Here is a 19,084-nt window from a genome sequence, read left to right on the forward strand (position 1 = left end):
TTAAAACTCCTGCTTTTGTCCACTCCGACGTTTGGGACTCTTGCGTTTGCTGCAAAAAAAAAATTGCTGCAAAGAACCACTTGAAATAATTTTCCAGTATGGCTTTGAAACCGATTAAAGTCCGCTGGATTAGAACCGGTTCTCAGCCATACTGTATAAAGTATTATATAGTATCATATTACAGACAATTTTTCACGAATATTAATAAAAAATTCACATAAATAAAACCAATTTTTTCTGCCCTGTGGGGTTAAATCATATTGGTAATAATTCATTCTATATCCGCGGAAAGCTGTTTACAATACGGACGGACTTACCTTTTCTCTCCTCACGAAACTAGCATCAGTACCATTATCCCTGGAATTAAATTATTATTAGTAATCCGTCAAATTTTTTGACCGTATCCGGATCCGTCCAAAAAATGGCTGATTTCCGCGGATTCCGGATTCTTATTTTTGGCGGATTCCGGATTCTAGCAATATTTTAAAAACCCGAAAATTCCCTTTCTTTCCATGATCCGAGAACTCTATATAGTCAATACAACAAAAGGATCTACTGCAGTTCACGGTAAAATATTACTGGTAACGAATATTGCCAAAAATTTATGAATTTTAAAGGCTGCTAGCTGCTAAACGGCTGAACGTACAGATCATGCCCGCACACTGTTTTAGGCGGCATAAGAAGGCCAACAAGTAATCTGGAATAGCATTAAATCAATATTGCATAATTATCTCGCAGTGCAGAGAAATGCGCGAAAAAGGCCTATTTTACGCGTTTTTTCTTCAGTTAAGCTTTCCCTGTGCATCATTGGATCTTAGCTATTCCAGATTATTTGTATGCCTTCTTATACCGCTTAAAATGGTGTGCGGGTATGATCTGTACGTTCAGCCGTTTGGCAGCTAGCAGCCTTTAAAATTCATAGATTTTTGGCAATATTCGTCACCAGCAATATTTTACCGTGAACTGCAGTAGATCCCAACAAAAATGCCCCTACTCCGTTGCTAACCTGGGCATAAGAGGTCTAGGTCGCTCCACAAGGGCTCCCGCAGTTTCCGAGGCCCAGGACAGCCGGAACTTTACGGTCGCGCTCTCGTTAAACTTGCTAAACTCAGCCGCAGCAGTCTGAAAATAGATAATAATAATGGATATGTTATTACTTGGATCTTGATTTCATTTCATGTTCTCTTATAAAGTGAAACTCGCAGCAGGCTAAAATAACGATACCCCCATCAACCCCACACCCTCCCCTACTGCTGGATGAACGAAATATCGATAAACAAGTTACATATTAGCGACCTAAATTGACGACAATATATCCCCTGTCATAATATCCATGTATATTCTTCCTCCATTAAATGTTATACCTACATATGTACATAACAGCAAAACTTGTAAGGTATTACAACTAAGTTTACAAAAGCTAATATATGTGATTAGCTCTTGGGTACCACCACCCTCCCAAGAGAAATCGACAAAAAAATTTTAAAAAACGCCGCCCTGCGGACAATTTTGCAATTAACTAAAAACATAACTAACATCATCTATCGGCAAAAAAAATATTTTTGGTAAATAGATTATTTTAAAATAGGGCCTAATGGATATGCTTATATTAACACATTTAAAAGTCTAACTTAAAAAATAATAGGGTTGGGCCGTATACCGGATATCTGGCTAAACGTCGATATCCGGCAAATAACCGAATACCCGGCCGGATAACTGGCATTATAAATCAGCCGGATATTTGGCCCTACCCTAAAAATAAAACACCTTACGTTTAAGTGTTGCTGCGCTACAATTTACTTTATCCGGATATCTGGCTGATTTCTAATATTGGATATCCGGTATCAAGCCGGATATCTGGCCAGCGGTCGATATCCGACAAATTACCGGATATCCGGCCGGATTACCGACATTATAAATCAGCCGGATATCTGGTATCCGTATAGTTTCAATATCCGGCCGGATATTGAAAATCCGACCCAAAATAAAACACCTTAGTTTAAGTGTTTCTGCGCTACAATTTACCTTATCCGTTCCTTCAACATCAATGAGCTCCCAGGAAGCTTTCTTTGGAGATATCTTCCTATCATCCATCTCGTCTGGTCCCATTATTAGTTCATATTCTCCCTTAATATATTATAAAATATTAATTAGGGTTGGCAATCCGAATCCGGAATGCGAAATCCGTCCAATTTTTGGACAATTTTGGGATCCAGAATCCGAAATCCGTTAATTTAATAGCGGATTCGGATAATTAATTGTTAGGCTAAAATTAACGTCTTGAGTTTTTTTGGTCCGATTATTTTACAGTAGCTTTTCGTGCTTATTGTAGGTTAGGTTAGGTTGAGTAAGGGCTAGAAAATGGCCGCTGTAGGGTCTAGAAATAGGCGAAATGCTACTGTAAAAACATGAAAATAGGGGTGTTTAATTTTGCTTATTTTTGTTTGACGTCTGGTTTAAGGTATCATAAGACTTAAACTTTGTCTTATAATAAAGTTTCTAACATTGAAAAAATTTCTTACACAAATAGGACGACATTTAAATTCTTGTTAACAGATTTTTCTGTTTTTTTTTAACATGTCATTAATCAAAAGTTTCTAATAAAATACCATCAAAGACGATATTAACATTTTCAAAATCTATTTTTTGACAGTTTTTTTGATCATTTCATTCATTTTATTGAGAATTTCTACCAAATACTGCTGTTTTGTCAGACCGATGACATTACCTCTGTAAGTTGTAATCTTGAATGTCTATCTGTAATTGTTAACTCTGCAATTCCAGTTCTCATAGCATCTTCCCCTCGTCCCATCTTAACAAGAATAAATATATAAAGGATGATAACATCCAAAAAAGCGAAGCTCTGAAACGGTAGGACAAAAGGGCATTAACACTTGTATTGTGTCAGACTCAGAATTGAATAATCAGAATATAAATGTATAAGAGTCGAATCCAAATTGTAAGTAAATTTGTTGAAAAATTGCTTGATGCAGGATAATGTTTATGGACATACTTACATTATAAAGACTTGATTATAGAGTTGCTTTGCTTATAAAATTGTACTTTGTTGTCCCAGGAATCAGTATACCAAATAATACAATAATAACAAACAATTAGACATCACTAAATTAGTCGTCACGCTGTTTTTTTTTTTTTTTTAAATAAGCCAGCAATATAATAAATTAGCATAGGTATATCACAGGAATAAAATTTTTAATTCCTGATATTTTAAAACTACATGGTAGAAAATTGAAATTCTTTCAAATATATGCCCTATAAATGTAGTTAAAAATATTGAACAGGAAAAAATATGCAGTTCACTTTATTCAAGTTTAAATGCATTTCGTGCAACTACTTCTTTAATTTTAAAACTAAGAGCGAGGTTGTCTCTATAGGTGTTGCTTAAACCACTGAACAAAGGAAAAATATGCAGTTCACTACATTCAACTTTAAATGCATTTCATGCAACTGCCCCATGTTTGATTCAAAATGTACAGTATAAAAATCTGTGTATAGCAGCGTTGCGGAGCCGTTTGATTTTGGTGCGGCTCCGGCTCTAGCTCCGACCTAAAATCAAGAAAAACTCGACATATTTTTCCCCACGTCTATTTTTGAATTTTGAAGGTTTTAAAAGTTTAATTTTTGATAAAAATGGACTTTAAAAACTTAAAAGGGGCATTTTCACATGACAAAACAGAGTTACCAAATTATAATTTATAAAAAATCTCTTTATTTATCTAGTCCGGAGCCGGAGCCGTTTTTTAACGAAAATTACGGCTCCGGCAAAATATGGCGGCTCCCGGCTCCGCAACACTGGTGTATAGTATACCTTTCTTCTTTTAGCCGCAGGTTCAACATTTTCTTCAGGTTCATTGCTTCCAGCCGTCATTCTACAATTTAGATTAGGTTCATTAATACCTAGTACATTATAAACGCAAGGTACACAGAAATAAATAACAAAACAATCAGGTATAGTCCCTTTCGTAATAACGCCTCTAAAGGGACGTTTCGTCGTATTTTCACAGTAGCTCTGATAGGTTAAGTGATTGCCCCGCAGAGTTAGAGCCCCCACATGGACTAGAAATTGGAGAAAATCTACTGTAAAAATACAAAGAAACACCCCTTAAAAAGGCGTTGTCAGGAAAGGGACTATACATAAAAATTCTTTAGTGGAAATAAAATTTATTGAAACCACCAATAAAGTATGTTTTACACAATTTTTCTCAAATTTGGTCGAGCCTCGGTTTTTATAACCGGTTTTTTTTCCAATGCAAAAGTAAATAATTCAGGGAACATATCTATAGTATAGATGTATATACAGACGACTAGCTCACTTCATTTTTCAAAGACCTCTTTCGTCTGCTTCTAAATTATTTTCGGCTACTTAGCTGGGTTAATATAAGCGATACCATTGGTTGATTTTTAATGACCCAATAGGAAGATTGCACAAGACGATTGTGATGGGGAGATACGTTATTTATCCCTTTCTCCCTCTAGTGTTTTACTCTAATATTCAGGGCCATGAAGGAAATCTGATAACCTATAGAATCAAAAAGTCACAATATAAATGATACCTGAAAACTAAAGTTGAAGACTTGACCCTGGCACCAGAAAGTTTGGACACATCCAGGTGTTTAGATGATATGGATAGGGCGGGAGCCTGATACAAATAACATAAATGTAAATTTTAACATATCTGCTCCTTCGTGTATAAAAATTAATTTTATTTAAATTTTTCGTTTACCTACTCATTTCCTAAAAAAAAACCTCTACCTTTTATACACAGAAAATGGGATAGAAAAAAAACAGAGGGGGGGGGCCCGGGGGGGGGCAGGCATTCAACGCCACATCCCCGCCCATCCTCCAACCGTTAGGGGTTGATATTACAGATTGAGGGAAGTAATAGTTCATAAGATTTATTTGCTAAGAAGAAAGATCATTTAATACTTTTAATTTTTAAGTTTTTATCTTAATTTTATCCTATTATACAAAGTAGTAAGCTTTTTTTGTCTGTAGCGAAGGATCTCCTTTAGAGTGAAGCTTCTTATAGGTCCCAGGGTGGTTTTAGGCTGTTTCATTTTTATAAAAAAAAAGTCGTTGTAAGGTTTTAAATTATTTTTCTGCACTTTCATGTCCCTTCTAATATCCCTAGATACTAGGGACGCAGCCGCTAGTATAATATAAAACACTAGTTTATGAAGAAATTTTTTTTGCGGGTATAGTCCTCTTTGTGGCAACGACCCTTAAGGAGCGATTATTCGTATTTTCACAGTAGCTTTCCTCCTATTTCTAGCTCTTGTGGGGGACTCTAACCTTGCGGGTCCAATTGCCTAACCCTGCGGGGCAATCACCTAACCAAATATAACCTAACCTAACCTAAAATAACCTATTAAAAGCAATTTAAAAAATACTACGAATCGCCCCTTAAGGTGCGTTGACACAAAAGGGACTATATCCTTTTTTGATACTTTAATATGTAGTAATTTGGCCGGTTATCCGGTAATTTGGCCGGACAACCGGATATTTGCCGGATATCCGGCGTTGGCCGGATATCCGTCCGGTTACCGAATATCCGGCATTTGAAATCAGCCGGATATCCGGTATCCAGCCAAAAAAATATCCGGCCCAACCCTAATAGCAACTTTACTTTGTGTAATATTAACAGATTAAAACATTTTCAAACCTTATTAGGTGGATTAGATTCAGATGGATTTACAGGAACTTCAGCGCAACCAAGAGGTATCTGAATATAACAGGAATTGTTTTCATTTAGTATTTATAGAAACTTTCCTTTAAATAAGATTTTAAACAATCAGTTTGTTAAGGATTAAGGACAAGATGATCTCTTAAAATAAACGTCCTTATTTTCAATAAATATGATTAAAAATAACTAAGTATATATAAGTGATAAAATATGTAAAATAGGACATCAACTTGTTATATCAATAATAAATCTTTTTTTAATAAGAGGGGGGGGGGGCGGGGGGGGGGAGGAAGCTTTGTCGACACGTTTGAGTAAACAGTGATTATAGGCTTCATCTTTGGACTGAGAGGTAAGGTTATTTAAGATAACATCATTTATATGGGATGAATTTTCCCAAGTTTTAAGATTTTTTGTTGTGAAAATTCTATCATATAAGAATGATTTTATCCCCATTAACCTGTCCTCCTAGTCCAAAGATGAAGCCTTATAATCCCTGTTTGCGTAAATGTGTCAAAACTCACCCTCCCTCCCTCTTAATTCAAGAATAGATTTAAATACCTAGAAGGTAGTTGTCTTGGCATTTTTCTCTTTTTTTTCATGAAAAATACTAATGTTAATTTTCGAAAGAAACATCATTTACAACATGTACTTTTTGATTTTACTGAAAAACTGCACTTTATTAACTTTATTGCGGTGCTTTGACTCAAAATTATTTTGGACCCAGCCTTCCCTCTTATTACTTTCATATTTCTAGCCCATGTGTGAGGCTCTAGCCCTACTGGGGTCCTCTAACCTTTCTCTTACCTAACCTAAAATTAGCATTGAAGACATTTCAAAGGTTCGTTTGTTTTCCAAGTAAGAAAAGAGGGATACCATCTTACCAACACTTGCCAAAAATATGAAATTTTTCTCCTCCACACTATTTAAGTTAAGGTTAGACACATTAAACACCCTTCATGGAGCTATCCTTTTAGCCATATAATCCTCTTCCTTACCATAGCAACTGGACTAGAAGATTCTTTTCTCTTCTTTAATGTCATGTTCTGGAGGGATAAATCCAGTTTCACTTTTGGCGTACTTTTCTCTGAAAATACAAGTTTATCTAAAGTTACTTTTCTCAGTAAAGAATATCTGATTTCTTTCAAAACAAGGGTGACAACATACATAAATTCAAAGCTCTGAAACGGTAGGACAAACGAACATTAACACTTGTATAGTGTCAGAACTGAATAGTCATTCCGAATATAAATGTATAAAAGTCGAACGAAACAAAATTGTAGGTAAATCTGCTGAAAGACTGCCTAAATACAGGATATTGTTTAAGGACATACTTACAATTTTTAGGACTTTATTATAGAGATGTTATCGTTTATAACCATGAACTTTGTTGTCCTAGGAATCAGTATTCCAAAAATCACACCAATTGAATAATTTTATCACATAAAAATTTGATGCTAAAAAAGTTAAAAAAGTAACATGTTTAAAATGAACGTACGGACTTTCTGGTAACGATTAGAGTTACTTCGCTTACTAAATTGTACCGAACTACTACAGGAATCTTCATGCAAAGTTTGGAATCTAACCTGTTTATATTAACGAAAAGAACTAACTGCCTGTGACGGACTATGGACCCTAATTATAGAAAAGCTTCGCTTTTAAAAAGCGCCGCAACTCAACTTGTTAATTTTATCAACTTAACTTAATATTTTTGTAAACAGAATAAAACCTTTTTTTGTAAAGGGGGGGGGGGGCGGGGGGGGGCTGTTTGAACATTTATGGGGAGTGTATTCAGCCCAAAAAAAATTAGTTGTGTTGGGTGGAAGGTGACTAGAGAGGAAACATATGATCATAATATTGGGTATTAATATCTAGATTGGGTTGAGGGGGTTGGTTAAGGTGAATTTTGTGGCCATATTACCTAATACTCGTGGCCACGCCCCCTTGAGGCCTCTAGGTACACTTTAAATGTGTTACGATACCTCTTTATGTTGCGTTGAAGTCTCTCAAATATTTTTAAAAATTTTGATTTTTTTGTGATTTCTCTTGGGAGGATGGTGGTACCCTCCCCAAAAATAGTCATAAACCTTCCCAAGACCTATGAGAAGCTACCCTGTTAAGGAGAACCCGCTCGGTTCAGCGGTAAGCGAGATCCTTCGGTACAGACAGACAAACACACATTCTGTTACTTTATTATAAGGACTAGCGGCTTCGCCCCTAGCCTCTAGGGGCTTTGTCCCAAGAGGTAATTAAAGAAAAAAAAATAATTACCTCTGGAGATGCTCCACAAATTTTAAATAATTTTTAAAAAAATTGCGGGGTGAATTTTTTCATTTTTTGGGGGGTTGGGGGTGTCCCACCCCCCAAGAAAATAGCCTACAACCACCACAGGACCAGTAGATATATTCCCTGAAGAGTAGAATCCGATCGGTTCAGTGGTTACCGAGATCTTAAGAGACGGACAGACAGACGGACATCAATCTACTTTGTATTATAGATTACATCCTAATATATAAAAAATCTATTTTGAATTTATTCCTTCTTGTTATTCTTCAATTTTTTGCCATTAGATTGAAAGTTAAGTAACGGATTAAGGTTTTTTTTATCATTTAAATATATCTTATCTTATCCAGATTATTCAAGATTGTTAGGTAGGTACTTACAGCATTTCTTTAATTAGAACTCACACAATAAATACATTTTAAGAGCATGGAAACTTTTTATTAAAATATGTTCAAGTTTTATACTTCAAACGTCCATCCGACGGATAGATGTATGACATGACAACTTAGTGACTTCTTTCGTGTAAAGACCAAGGGTAGCTATTCAAACAATCAATTCTACAAAAAATCACGAAACCTATAGGTAGGTAGGGTAGGTATATTTTTTTCTTTATGTAACTGAAGAGGGGTGGATAAAAAGGGGAGGAATAGGGGAAGGGGGTTGATGGGAAATTTTCCTTTAGAATTGTTTGTCAGAATATCATTCCCTTTTAACAGTGTAAAGACATTCAAGCCCTATAGCCAAGTTAGAGTTTTTGTTAACTTACTTGGACGGACATAAAAACAGACGGGCGACAGACTTTAGACAAATCTATAACTGTAAGAACCATTCTTCTAGCCGTAATATAGCCCAAGTTTAAGTTACTTTTTAACTTAATTGGACGGACATATAAAGTGCCACAGTTTACTAAAATTTTTGTGCGACAACAATAAATATGTGCAGAAGCATTTTCTTTCATGTTTTGATTTTTGAAAATTAAACCAAAAACACCAAAGACATAGAGAAATATGTGAAGAATATAAAAATAGTCAAAAACCTGCCAACCACAATAGATGTTTAATAGTTAATTATACAGCAAAAAAGATGGGAATGTTGATAAGAAGTTACAGCCTTCTATCTTAAATAGGAGCCGAGAAAATCAGACAGACGGACATATGGAACTATAGAGTAGCTTCACTACTAATAAGGCAGGAAAAAAAGGGTTCTCACCATTTCTCTTCTTGTCATAGAAGCCCAGAAAAGTAATGGTCATGTATGCTCCTTTAACACCATCCTCAACTGACTCAGATTCTTTGCGGGTCTCCAGCAAACTGTTTACCTGGCAGAGAAACAACAATTAGTTTAAGTAAGGTAGTGGAATTGAGGCTGTAAATTAATCTCGTACAAAAAGAGGGGTTAGGCCGGATACTTTTTTGACCGGACACCGGATATCCGGTTCCGGACAGATATTTGGCCAACGTTCGATGTCCGGTTCCGGCCGGATACCTGGCTAACGTTTAATATCCAGGAAATTACCGGATATCCATCCGGATAGTTTCAATATCCGGTGGTATATTGAAATTTGCCAGATATCCGGCCCAACTCTTGGTTTATAAATAAGATCCATCATTGGTTAGATTAAAACAATTGGACATTTTATTAGTAGTAATAGTCCACTGGCAAAACAAGTTAATACCTTGAAATCTTTTCTTTTCCTTGCTGAAGTTGTGTGAGGTCTCATCATGTAGGATAAATTTCTGTACAGTTCAAATTCATGTTTTAGGAATATATTTCATTTCTCCTAAAACTTAAAGTAAGGTTTCTTAGTCTGTAGATTAAGATCTAGAAAATTGCTGGTATATTTATAAATTTATTGAAGTGGTTTTACTTTATTTCCTGACCTCCCCTGCCTTCCCCTGAAGGCTAAATGCGAAGCCACTAGTCGTCCTTATATAAAACTAACGGTCTAAGGAAGGTTTATATTCATTTTAAGGTTAGGGTACCAAGACCCTTCCAAGAGAAAAACTAAAATTATAAGTGTAATGTTGATTTTATACCACCCTTTCCACTAAAGTTCCACTTGAAGCCTCTAGGGGCGTATCCGCTAGTTTATAATACAAACTAAATAATTTTAGCAGGAATGACCAAACATAACATATTATTTTCTGGCCTCTCTTCCTATTAATTTTTATTATATTTATATCAAATTCTAAACTTTTTAATAATTTAATAATTTATAATGAGAATTTTTAAATTAAAACATTCATATTTATTTATTTTAATTTACGATTTTTTATTGATGTGTTTTTAACAGTAAGTTAAAATTTTCATTCATTTATTGATATTATGTACTTATGGATATTTGTTTTTATATAGTTAGATGATTTACAACCAATGCAAAAATCATCACTGTGGGAGAAACTAGCATAAGGAATAGTATGTCAAGTGGCATACTCAAACCCAACACCAGCTAGACAACCAGCCCAGGGAGGAGGTTGACATTGGGCTGTTTATTACACAAGTCCCCAAAGTTTTATAATAACGTTTCCTTTTTCATTGGCTTAATAACTTTGGGGACTTCTATTGAATTTCAATTGGTAAGCTAGTCCAATAAGTTGAGTGTCCAAACGTTTCAACCGATAATTGTAAGAAGGGTTAATTTGGTGTATCATAATTGGAGATACACAAGAATTTATCGGCCTTTGTCTTATCCCTTTAGATCCCTGGATAAAACATGAATTTTTGCCTAGTGAGGAATGTCGGGGATATTTTATTTCTAAACTTAAGGTATCTGTAGATCTGCGTGGGCTCTGCAAAATAAAAAACAAGAATGACAATATCCATAATAGCGAAGCTCTGAAACGGTAAGACAAACGAACATTAAGACGTATAGAGTGTCAGAACTGAATAATCAGAATATAAATGTATGAAAATCAAAACAAACTGTAAGTAAATCTGTTGAAAAACTGCTAAAATACAGGATATTGTATAAGGACATACTTACATTTTTAGGACTTAATTATAGAGATGCTTCGCTTATAATATTGTACTTTGTTGTCTTAGGAATCAGTATTTCAAAAATCAGATCAATCGGATAATTTAATCATATAAAAAATTGTTGTTAAAAAAGTTAAAAATCATCAAGTTTAAAATGGACGTACAAACATTCTGGTAACGATTATAGAGTTGCTACGCTTTCTAAATCGTACCAAGCTACTACAGAAATCGCCATGCAAAGTTTGGAATCGAAAGGACAATTCTAACCTGTTTAAATAAACGAAAAGAGCTAATTGTGACGTACGGACGGACTGACCCTAATTATAGAAAAGCTTCGCTTTTAAAAAGGATGAGAACATACGTAAAAGCAAAGCTTTAAATTCAGTTGGAAGGACAAACAATAATCAAGAATTGTTTGTAGAAAATCATAACTTAATAAGCAGGAAGTAAGTCTAAACAAAATTGTAAGATAACTTGTTGAATAATGGCATAAATACAGGAAATTCTAAGATGACTGAATTAACGAAAAATCCCATCGATTACATCATGACGTATTGATGAACCGACCCTAATTATAGAACAGCTCTGCTTTTAAAAATGAATTAAACTATGTTTGGTTTATTAAATTTTATCAAAACTTGTATGAAGAAAGAGGTATTCAGCTTAGCTAAAGAAACTATATACATACAACCTATTTACATACTAAATATAACAAACTCCTACTTACTTTCAAAAGCTTGTAAAAATAATTCATAATCCGCTTGTGACTGTTCACATCTAAACAAAATTATTATTATTATCCTAAATACCTACAAAGTAAGCGATGTCTGTCTGTTTGTTAGTTTGTTTGTCTTATACCGAAGGATCTCGCTAACCGCTGAACCGATCGGGTTCTCCTTAACAGGGTAGCTTCTCATAGGACCCGGGAAGGTTTATAACTGTTTTCTTGGGGGGTGGGACACCCCTAACCCCCCCTCCAAAATTTTTTTTTAGTTTTTCTTTTACGAAAAATAAAATACGAAAAATTAGGTTAATCAAACCTCTTGGGGCAAAGCCCCTAGAGGCTATGGGCGAAGCCGCTAGTTATATTTAAAATAACACTTATTCTTATTTAATTGGGATAATCTATGTTTTGTTTCATTTAGTTTTAACCAGTTAGATCAGAATTAAGGTGGAATACTAAAATATCAAAAACCAAAAATTACCAAGGACAACTATTCTAAATAACAAAATTGACGTTGTTTATTGGTCAATACGTTCATCCATTAGGAGGGGAGGGGATGGGGTATAGGGGGGGTTCGTCATTTTAGCCAGCTACAAGTTTCAATTTATTACAATACATGATAATCTGATGCAAGATCCTTGAAATAATAAATCCACTGTAGAAGCCCTCTTACTTATCCTAAAAGAGTAGTTATTTCTAGCATCGTATTATAAACAGCTTTCCGCTGATATAAAATGTACCATTATAAGATTAAAGCCAGTTTTTTAGCCCCGAAATGCCGAAAACACGGGCTAAAAAATGATTTTACATTTTCATATTCGTAGAAAACTGAAAATATACTATGCTAGACGTTATTTTTTTGAATGACTGAGAACCGATACTAATCCAACCACCTATGTACCATTATAAGATTAAAACCAGTTTTTTAGCCCTGAAATGCCGAAAACACGGGCTAAAAAAATTATTTTAGATTTTTATATTCGTAGAAAACTGGAAATAATACGATGCTAGACGTAATTTTTTCGAATGGCTAATCCACCAATAAAATATCAATCGGTTTCGAATGAATAAAAGAGAAGATATTTAGTGACCATACCTGTCGTCTCCATTTCTGAGGGTGCACGAACTTTCTTTCCTAGGTGCCATTTGATTCAACTAAAATAAAATATTTTCATTTAATAGAATCGAAGCTTTTCCTATACTTAGGATCTGTACTAGGGTTAGGCCGGTTACTTTTTTGGCGGAGAACTGAAAGCTTTTTTTACATTTTTCTCCCCTCTTTGGTGAAAAAAACTAAAAGAATATGTGGGAGGAGGGATAATATGAATAAAATAAAGAGTTTCGAAAATATTTTTCCGTTTTCCAAGGGGTCCTTGCTGGAAAAAAAACTAAAGGAGGGGAAAAAAATTTGCAGCAGGAGAAAAAAAAATGAATCCTGTGCAGAATATACACCCCTGAAATAAATAAAATACAAAAACATAACCTAATTTTATAAAATCTTTTGAATTAAGAAAAAAATAAAATTGACTAATGATCTTTATCTAAAGATCCTCATTTAAAATTTTGGGTTAAGCGCAATTCACGGTAAAATTTTCCTGGTAAAAATTATCTCGAAAATTCTAAAAACTTTAAAGGCTTCTAACTACTATACAGTGAAACGTATAAATTATGCTCGCACGAAATTTTAACCGACAAAAGAAGGCCTACAAATAATCTGTAATAGTCATTTATCAATAATACCTAAACACAGTTATCTCGCAGTACACTTAAATGCGCAAAAAAAGACTTATTTAACGCATTTTTCCTTCAGTGAAGCTTTCCCTGTGCATTATTGAATCTTTGCTATTCCAGATTATTTGTAGGATTTCTTATGCCGCTTAAATCGGTGTGCGGGCATGATATGTATGTTAAGCCGTTTGCCAGCTAGCAGCTTTTAAAGTACATTGATATTCGTTACCAGGAAAATTTTACCGAGAACTGCACTCGATACAAAATTTTCATAAAGGGGGAGGTAGGTTGTGCTAAAATTTCGTAAAAGTGTGAGTTTTAATGCTTAAAAACAGTTGTAGAACGATAATATTCACTAAATATGTGTATTCCTTATTGAAAAGAACTACCTATAGACAAAAAAAATTTTGTTTTAATTTTTTTGTTCTACTAGTTATATTTATAAGCCTTAAAACTCACACCTTTACGGAATTTTAGTACAACTTACCTCCCCCTTTGTAAAACTTTAAAAAAACCATTAACGTCAACAGAAACCTTAAAACTACAGTCTTATTAAAAAACGTAAATTGATAATCTAAAATTAATTTCTTTTTCATAAAAATATTTCTTCTCCTATAAAATCATCTTACTTTTGAGGAGTATATCTGAGTAATTAAGAGAGAAAAACCCAGGGAAAAGGGAATGTGATACTGACAAACAATTCTAAAGGAAAATTTCCCCACAACCCCCTTTCCTCCCCTTTTTACCCACCCCTCTTCAATTACATAAAAAATATACTTCCACCTTACTTTAAGAGGTTTCATGATTTTTTTTGTAGAATTGATTGTTAGAATAGCCACTCCAGGGAGAAACCTTTTTTTTACTTCTAAAAACCTGTTAGGTACCTACTTAAAAAAACCCTTTTTTGTGTCCACACACATACATATATAATAGGGCACATTAGCCGGTTGTGCCCAGGGGTAGCTATTCTAACAATCAATTCTACAAAAAAAAATCACAAAACCTCTTAAAATATGGTGAAAGTATATTTCACACACATTCTTACCTTAAATATAATTAGGCTAGGTACAGTAAAAATTGAGCTACAACATTCAGAAAAAGGGCTAAAAAATGTTTTTTATTTCAGTCTGGCAGTGACTTGTGCTAATTAATCATTCTAATTCTGAAAAAAATATTATTTATAGAAATTTTCAGGTACATAATTATAATTTAGGTTAATTATATCACAGTTTTAATACATATTAATCATATAAGTCGGAAATATTCACATGTTTGGAAATTTTGTTAGGATCCAAAGTTTCAGAAAATGAATTAAACAAAACAATTTTAATTGTTATTCGAACTTTTGCATATTAAGTATTTTAGCGCTATATGCATCTTAAATCTGAAAATTATCAACAAAAACATCGCGACGCCTGGTGAGCAATAATTGAACAATTATCCTTCTAGAGACAGCATCTGATACACCTTGCTGGATTTTTTAATCAGGAACCCCTGGGTTCATTTAAGATATCAATAATATAACAAGGATGACAACATCCATAAAAGCGAAGCTCGGAAACGGTATGACAGACGAACATTTACTCTTACAGAGTGTCAGAGCTGAATACAAAAATATAACTATTTAAATTTTGACAAAATTATGCGTAAATTTATTGCAAAACTTTAAAAAAACAAAATACCTACTGAATAAGGACATACTGACATTTTTAGGACTTGCTTATAGAGACGTTTCGCTTATAACATTGTACCTTATTGTAATAGGAATCAGTACACCTAAAATAAGATCACATAAAAAAATGTTTTAAAAAGTTGAAAATCGACATTTTTCAAATGGACGTACGGACATTCTGGTATCGATTTCTAAATCGTACCTAATTACCAGAGAAATCATCATACAAAGTTTGAAATCGATAGGACAATTCTAACCTGCCTAATTAACGAAAAAAGCTATCGTTACCTACGGACGGACGGACCGACCCTAATTATAGAAAAGTTTCGCCTTTAATAATGGAAAAAATACGTGGATATTATGACAGGGGAAAAATTGTACCTAAGCCTAGTTTACAAAAGACAATGGTCGACCTCTGAAAATTTTAGGTCGACCTAAAGAAGCTTTAGGTTGACCGATTTTATAAAGGTATTTGTGGGTTGTACTTGTTTAGGTTGACCTACAGAATAAATCTGTCGACCTCTAAAAGTTGTTTGTGAACTTGGCACTAGTCAATTGAGGTTGTTATTTTATCTGTCATTTATTGGTAAGTTTGTTAATCCAGTAGGATGGGTACAGCCTATTATTTACAAGCAACCAAAGTGAGAATTTTGTTTAAAAATAGATGATATTTATTGATTCCTGGTTGTTTAGTGAACTGATCAAATCCACCAGTTTCTCCAGAGGTATTTGGGCCATCCTGCAATAAATAAAATATTATTTTCAGTATGGCTTCGAAACCGATCAATATCCGCTGGATTAGAACCGGTTGAGTGAAGGAGGGTAAGTAAACCCACCACTTTCCATTTTAGTTTAAAAAAGGAAATTTTTTTTTCTTAGAAGCAGCATTGTGGAGCCGGAGCCGTAGTTTTCGTTAAAAAACGGCTCCAGCTCCGGGTTAGCTAAAAACAGAGATTTTTATTAATTTTAATTTGGTTACTCTGTTGTGTCGTGTACAAACGCCCTTTCTAAGTATTGCAAGTCTATTTCTATCAAAAATTGAACTTTTAAAACCTTCAAGTCAAAAATAAACTTGATTTTAAGTTGGAGCCGTAGCCAAATTCGGAGCCGGAGCTGGAGCCGCACGAAAATCAAACAGCTCCGAAACGCTGCTTAGAAGGTTGGCGGTACACTCTCACATAATAGTTTCAAGCCTGGTGAACCATATGGATCCAGCGGTTAGCGAGTCAGACATCCTGATATTTCTATATACGAATATAAACCTTGCAATATTCTTGATCTCATCCACATGGAAAGTATTCTTGCTCATTCTGTGGCCCTCCCGTTGCAGAGCTGATATCAACCTATTAACAAACAAGTAGGGTTAGGCCGGATACTTCTTGGTCGGATATCCGATATCCAGCTGATTTATAATGCCGGGTATCCTGTTCCGGCCGGATATCTGGCCAACGTTCGATATCCAGCATTAAAAATCAGCCGGATATCCGGTATCCGGATAGTTTAAATATCCGGTATCCGGCCGGATATTAGAGATGGCTGGATATCCGACCCAACCCTACAAACAAGGATGACAACATTCATAAGTAGCGAGGCACAAAATAACATGGATGGGAATCATATTTCCTCGATAGCGTTTTGTATTAATTTGTGCTGAACAAAGTTAGTCTAATAATGCCAAATGTCCTAAAGAATTGTATTGACTTCTATCCAAAAAAAAAAATTGGGGAAAACATTCTTTTACCTTTTTCCAGCATTTCGTTGTGACATACCAGAACCCATGTGAGACCTAAAAAAATAAAGTTTATCATTCTAGAAAATTTAAATTTTTTTTTTAATTTTTAGTTTTTGTTGTAAATATGATTACAAACATATTAAAGCAAACAACATTACCTACTTTACGCAAAATGCATTTTTTGTAAAACAAGAAATAGAAATTGTGCAAAATACCATTCATTTAAAAGTTTTAAATGAAGAAATTTTAGAAAAAAAAGTGGTTGGTTGAAAAAAAAAAGTAAAAATTAAGAGAACTGAAAGCGTTTTTTCCATTTTTCTCACCTTTTTGGTGAAAAAAACTAAAAGAACAGGTGGGAGGGGGGATAATATGAATAAAATAAAGAGTTTTAAAAATATTTTTCCATTTTTTTCCTTCCTTGCTGGAAAAAACTAGAAGGGGAAAAAAATATAAAAATTTTGCAGCAGGGGGAAAAAAATGAATCTTGTGCAGAATATACACCTCTGTGATATGACTAACCTGTTGAGATCAAAGTTGCCAAATTCATCAGTCATAGTGTCAACCAGGCTTAGCTTCATCATTTCAACTACATCTCTAAAGAAAAAATTGTTGTTAAAAAAGTAAAAAAAATCGACATGTTTAAAATGGACGTACGGACATTCTGGTAATGATTATAGAGTTGCTACGGTTTCTAAATCGTACCTAACTACTACAGGAATCACCATGCAAAGTTTGAATTCGATAGGACAATTCTAACATGCCTGAATTAACGGAAAAAGCTATCCGTTAAGGACGGACGTATAGACGGAAGGACCTACCCTAATTATAGAAAAGCTTCGCTTTTAAAAACTAAAACATGAAGCTTATTTTGTAAAGAAAAAAGTTTTCGGAAAAATGCTTTGTGAATCAATAAACAAAATAAGAAATTTTTTATTTTACTTTACCCCCCCCCCTATCTTTAATTACAGCTTAAAAAGAAAAAGTAAAATTTTTTTGTGTTGGTCATTTTTCTTTAAAGGGTGGTGGTACCATCCCCAGAATATTTAAAAACCTTCCCATGACCTTTCAGTACAGACAGGCAGAAAGAAACAGACATCCTTTTACTTTACTATATACTTTAGGATTATATCTATGAATACATAGCAACCTGCACTGTAGCTTCCACTATGAGCTCCAGCTTGGCTCTGGCCTCTGTCAACCTTTTCATGAGTATATAATTACCTGGCATCCTGTTCTGTAGCTTCCTCTCTGAGCTCTAGCTTAGCTCTGGCTTCTGTCAACCTTTTCATAAGTATATGATTACCTGGCATCCTGTTCTGTAGCTTTCTCTCTGAGCTCCAGCTTGGCCCTGGCCTCAGTCAACCTTTTTATAGGTATATCATGATTACCTGGCATCCTGTTCTGTAGCTTCCACTATGAGCTCCAGCTTGACTCTGGCCTCTGTCAACCTTTTCATAGGTATATGATTACATGGCATCCTGTTCTGTAGCTTCCTCTCTAAGCTCCAGCTTGGCCCTGGCCTCTGTCAACCTTTTCATAGGTATATAATTACCTGACATCCTGTTCTGTAGCTTTCTCTCTGAGCTCCAGCTTAGCTCTGGCATCTGTCAACCTTTTCATAAGTATATAATTACCTGGCATCCTGTTCTGTAGCTTCCTCTCTGAGCTCCAGCTTAGCTCTGGCCTCTGTCAACCTTTTCATAAGTATATAATTACCTGGCATCCTGTTCTGTAGCTTCCTCTCTGAGCTCTAGCTTAGCTCTGGCTTCTGTCAACCTTTTCATAAGTATATAATTACCTGGCATCCTGTTCTGTAGCTTCCTCTCTAAGCTCCAGCTTGGCCCTGGCCTCTGTCAACCTTTTCATAGGTATATAATTACCTGGCATCCTGTTCTGTAGCTTCCTCTCTGAGCTCCAGCTTGGCCCTGGCCTCTGTCAACCTTTTCATAAATATATGAATACCTGGCATCCTGTTCTGTAGCTTCCTCTCTAAGCTCCAGCTTGGCACTGGCCTCTGTCAACCTTTTCATAGGTATATGATTACCTGGCATCCTGTTATGTAGCTTCCTCTCTGAGCTCCAGCTTGGCTCTGGCCTCAGTCAACCTTTTCATAGGTATATGATTACCTGGCATCCTGTTCTGTAGCTTCCTCTCTGAGCTCTAGCTTGGCTCTGGCCTCTGTCAATCTTTTCATACTCTCCAACTGTCTAAAATATAAATCTACTTACATAATCTTTTTACTATGTTTTCTTTCAGCTATTCTTTAAT

At 34.8% G+C, this 19,084-nt stretch overlaps 2 protein-coding genes across 5 annotated transcripts in view; both read right to left on the minus strand.

The window, feature by feature from the left end:
- Positions 1 to 14,571, minus strand: part of LOC145325924 (polycomb protein suz12-like) — a 47,458-nt gene extending 32,887 nt beyond the window's left edge. For all 4 annotated transcript variants that reach the window (XR_013881679.1, XR_013881678.1, XM_080168935.1 and 1 more), the window contains exons 1-14: positions 14,458 to 14,571; positions 12,781 to 12,839; positions 11,688 to 11,737; positions 10,710 to 10,773; positions 9,660 to 9,720; positions 9,194 to 9,302; positions 6,700 to 6,788; positions 5,684 to 5,743; positions 4,575 to 4,660; positions 3,830 to 3,890; positions 2,729 to 2,812; positions 2,026 to 2,127; positions 1,007 to 1,122; positions 318 to 357 (exon numbers count right to left, since the gene is read on the minus strand). Coding sequence is in view for 2 of the 4 variants with exons in the window: in XM_080168935.1 (XP_080025061.1) it covers positions 318 to 357; positions 1,007 to 1,122; positions 2,026 to 2,127; positions 2,729 to 2,812; positions 3,830 to 3,890; positions 4,575 to 4,660; positions 5,684 to 5,743; positions 6,700 to 6,788; positions 9,194 to 9,302; positions 9,660 to 9,720; positions 10,710 to 10,773; positions 11,688 to 11,737; positions 12,781 to 12,830 (972 nt within the window). In the remaining 2 variants the exon portion in view is untranslated. The remainder of the gene's footprint in view (positions 1 to 317; positions 358 to 1,006; positions 1,123 to 2,025; positions 2,128 to 2,728; positions 2,813 to 3,829; positions 3,891 to 4,574; positions 4,661 to 5,683; positions 5,744 to 6,699; positions 6,789 to 9,193; positions 9,303 to 9,659; positions 9,721 to 10,709; positions 10,774 to 11,687; positions 11,738 to 12,780; positions 12,840 to 14,457) is intronic.
- A 1-nt stretch (position 14,572) lies between these two features.
- The window catches only part of LOC145325922 (DNA helicase MCM8-like), a 106,174-nt gene continuing 101,662 nt past the window's right edge, over positions 14,573 to 19,084 (minus strand). Inside the window, exons 28-33 of the mRNA XM_080168931.1 lie at positions 18,943 to 19,023; positions 17,336 to 17,410; positions 16,826 to 16,870; positions 16,347 to 16,427; positions 15,765 to 15,823; positions 14,573 to 14,905 (exon numbers count right to left, since the gene is read on the minus strand). Coding sequence (XP_080025057.1) covers positions 14,850 to 14,905; positions 15,765 to 15,823; positions 16,347 to 16,427; positions 16,826 to 16,870; positions 17,336 to 17,410; positions 18,943 to 19,023 — 397 coding nt within the window. The 3' untranslated portion in view covers positions 14,573 to 14,849. The remainder of the gene's footprint in view (positions 14,906 to 15,764; positions 15,824 to 16,346; positions 16,428 to 16,825; positions 16,871 to 17,335; positions 17,411 to 18,942; positions 19,024 to 19,084) is intronic.

Source organism: Acartia tonsa, chromosome 8 (genome assembly GCF_053477335.1).
Source record: "Acartia tonsa isolate MP-2025a chromosome 8, ASM5347733v1, whole genome shotgun sequence".
Taxonomy (NCBI): Eukaryota; Metazoa; Arthropoda; class Copepoda; order Calanoida; family Acartiidae; genus Acartia; species Acartia tonsa.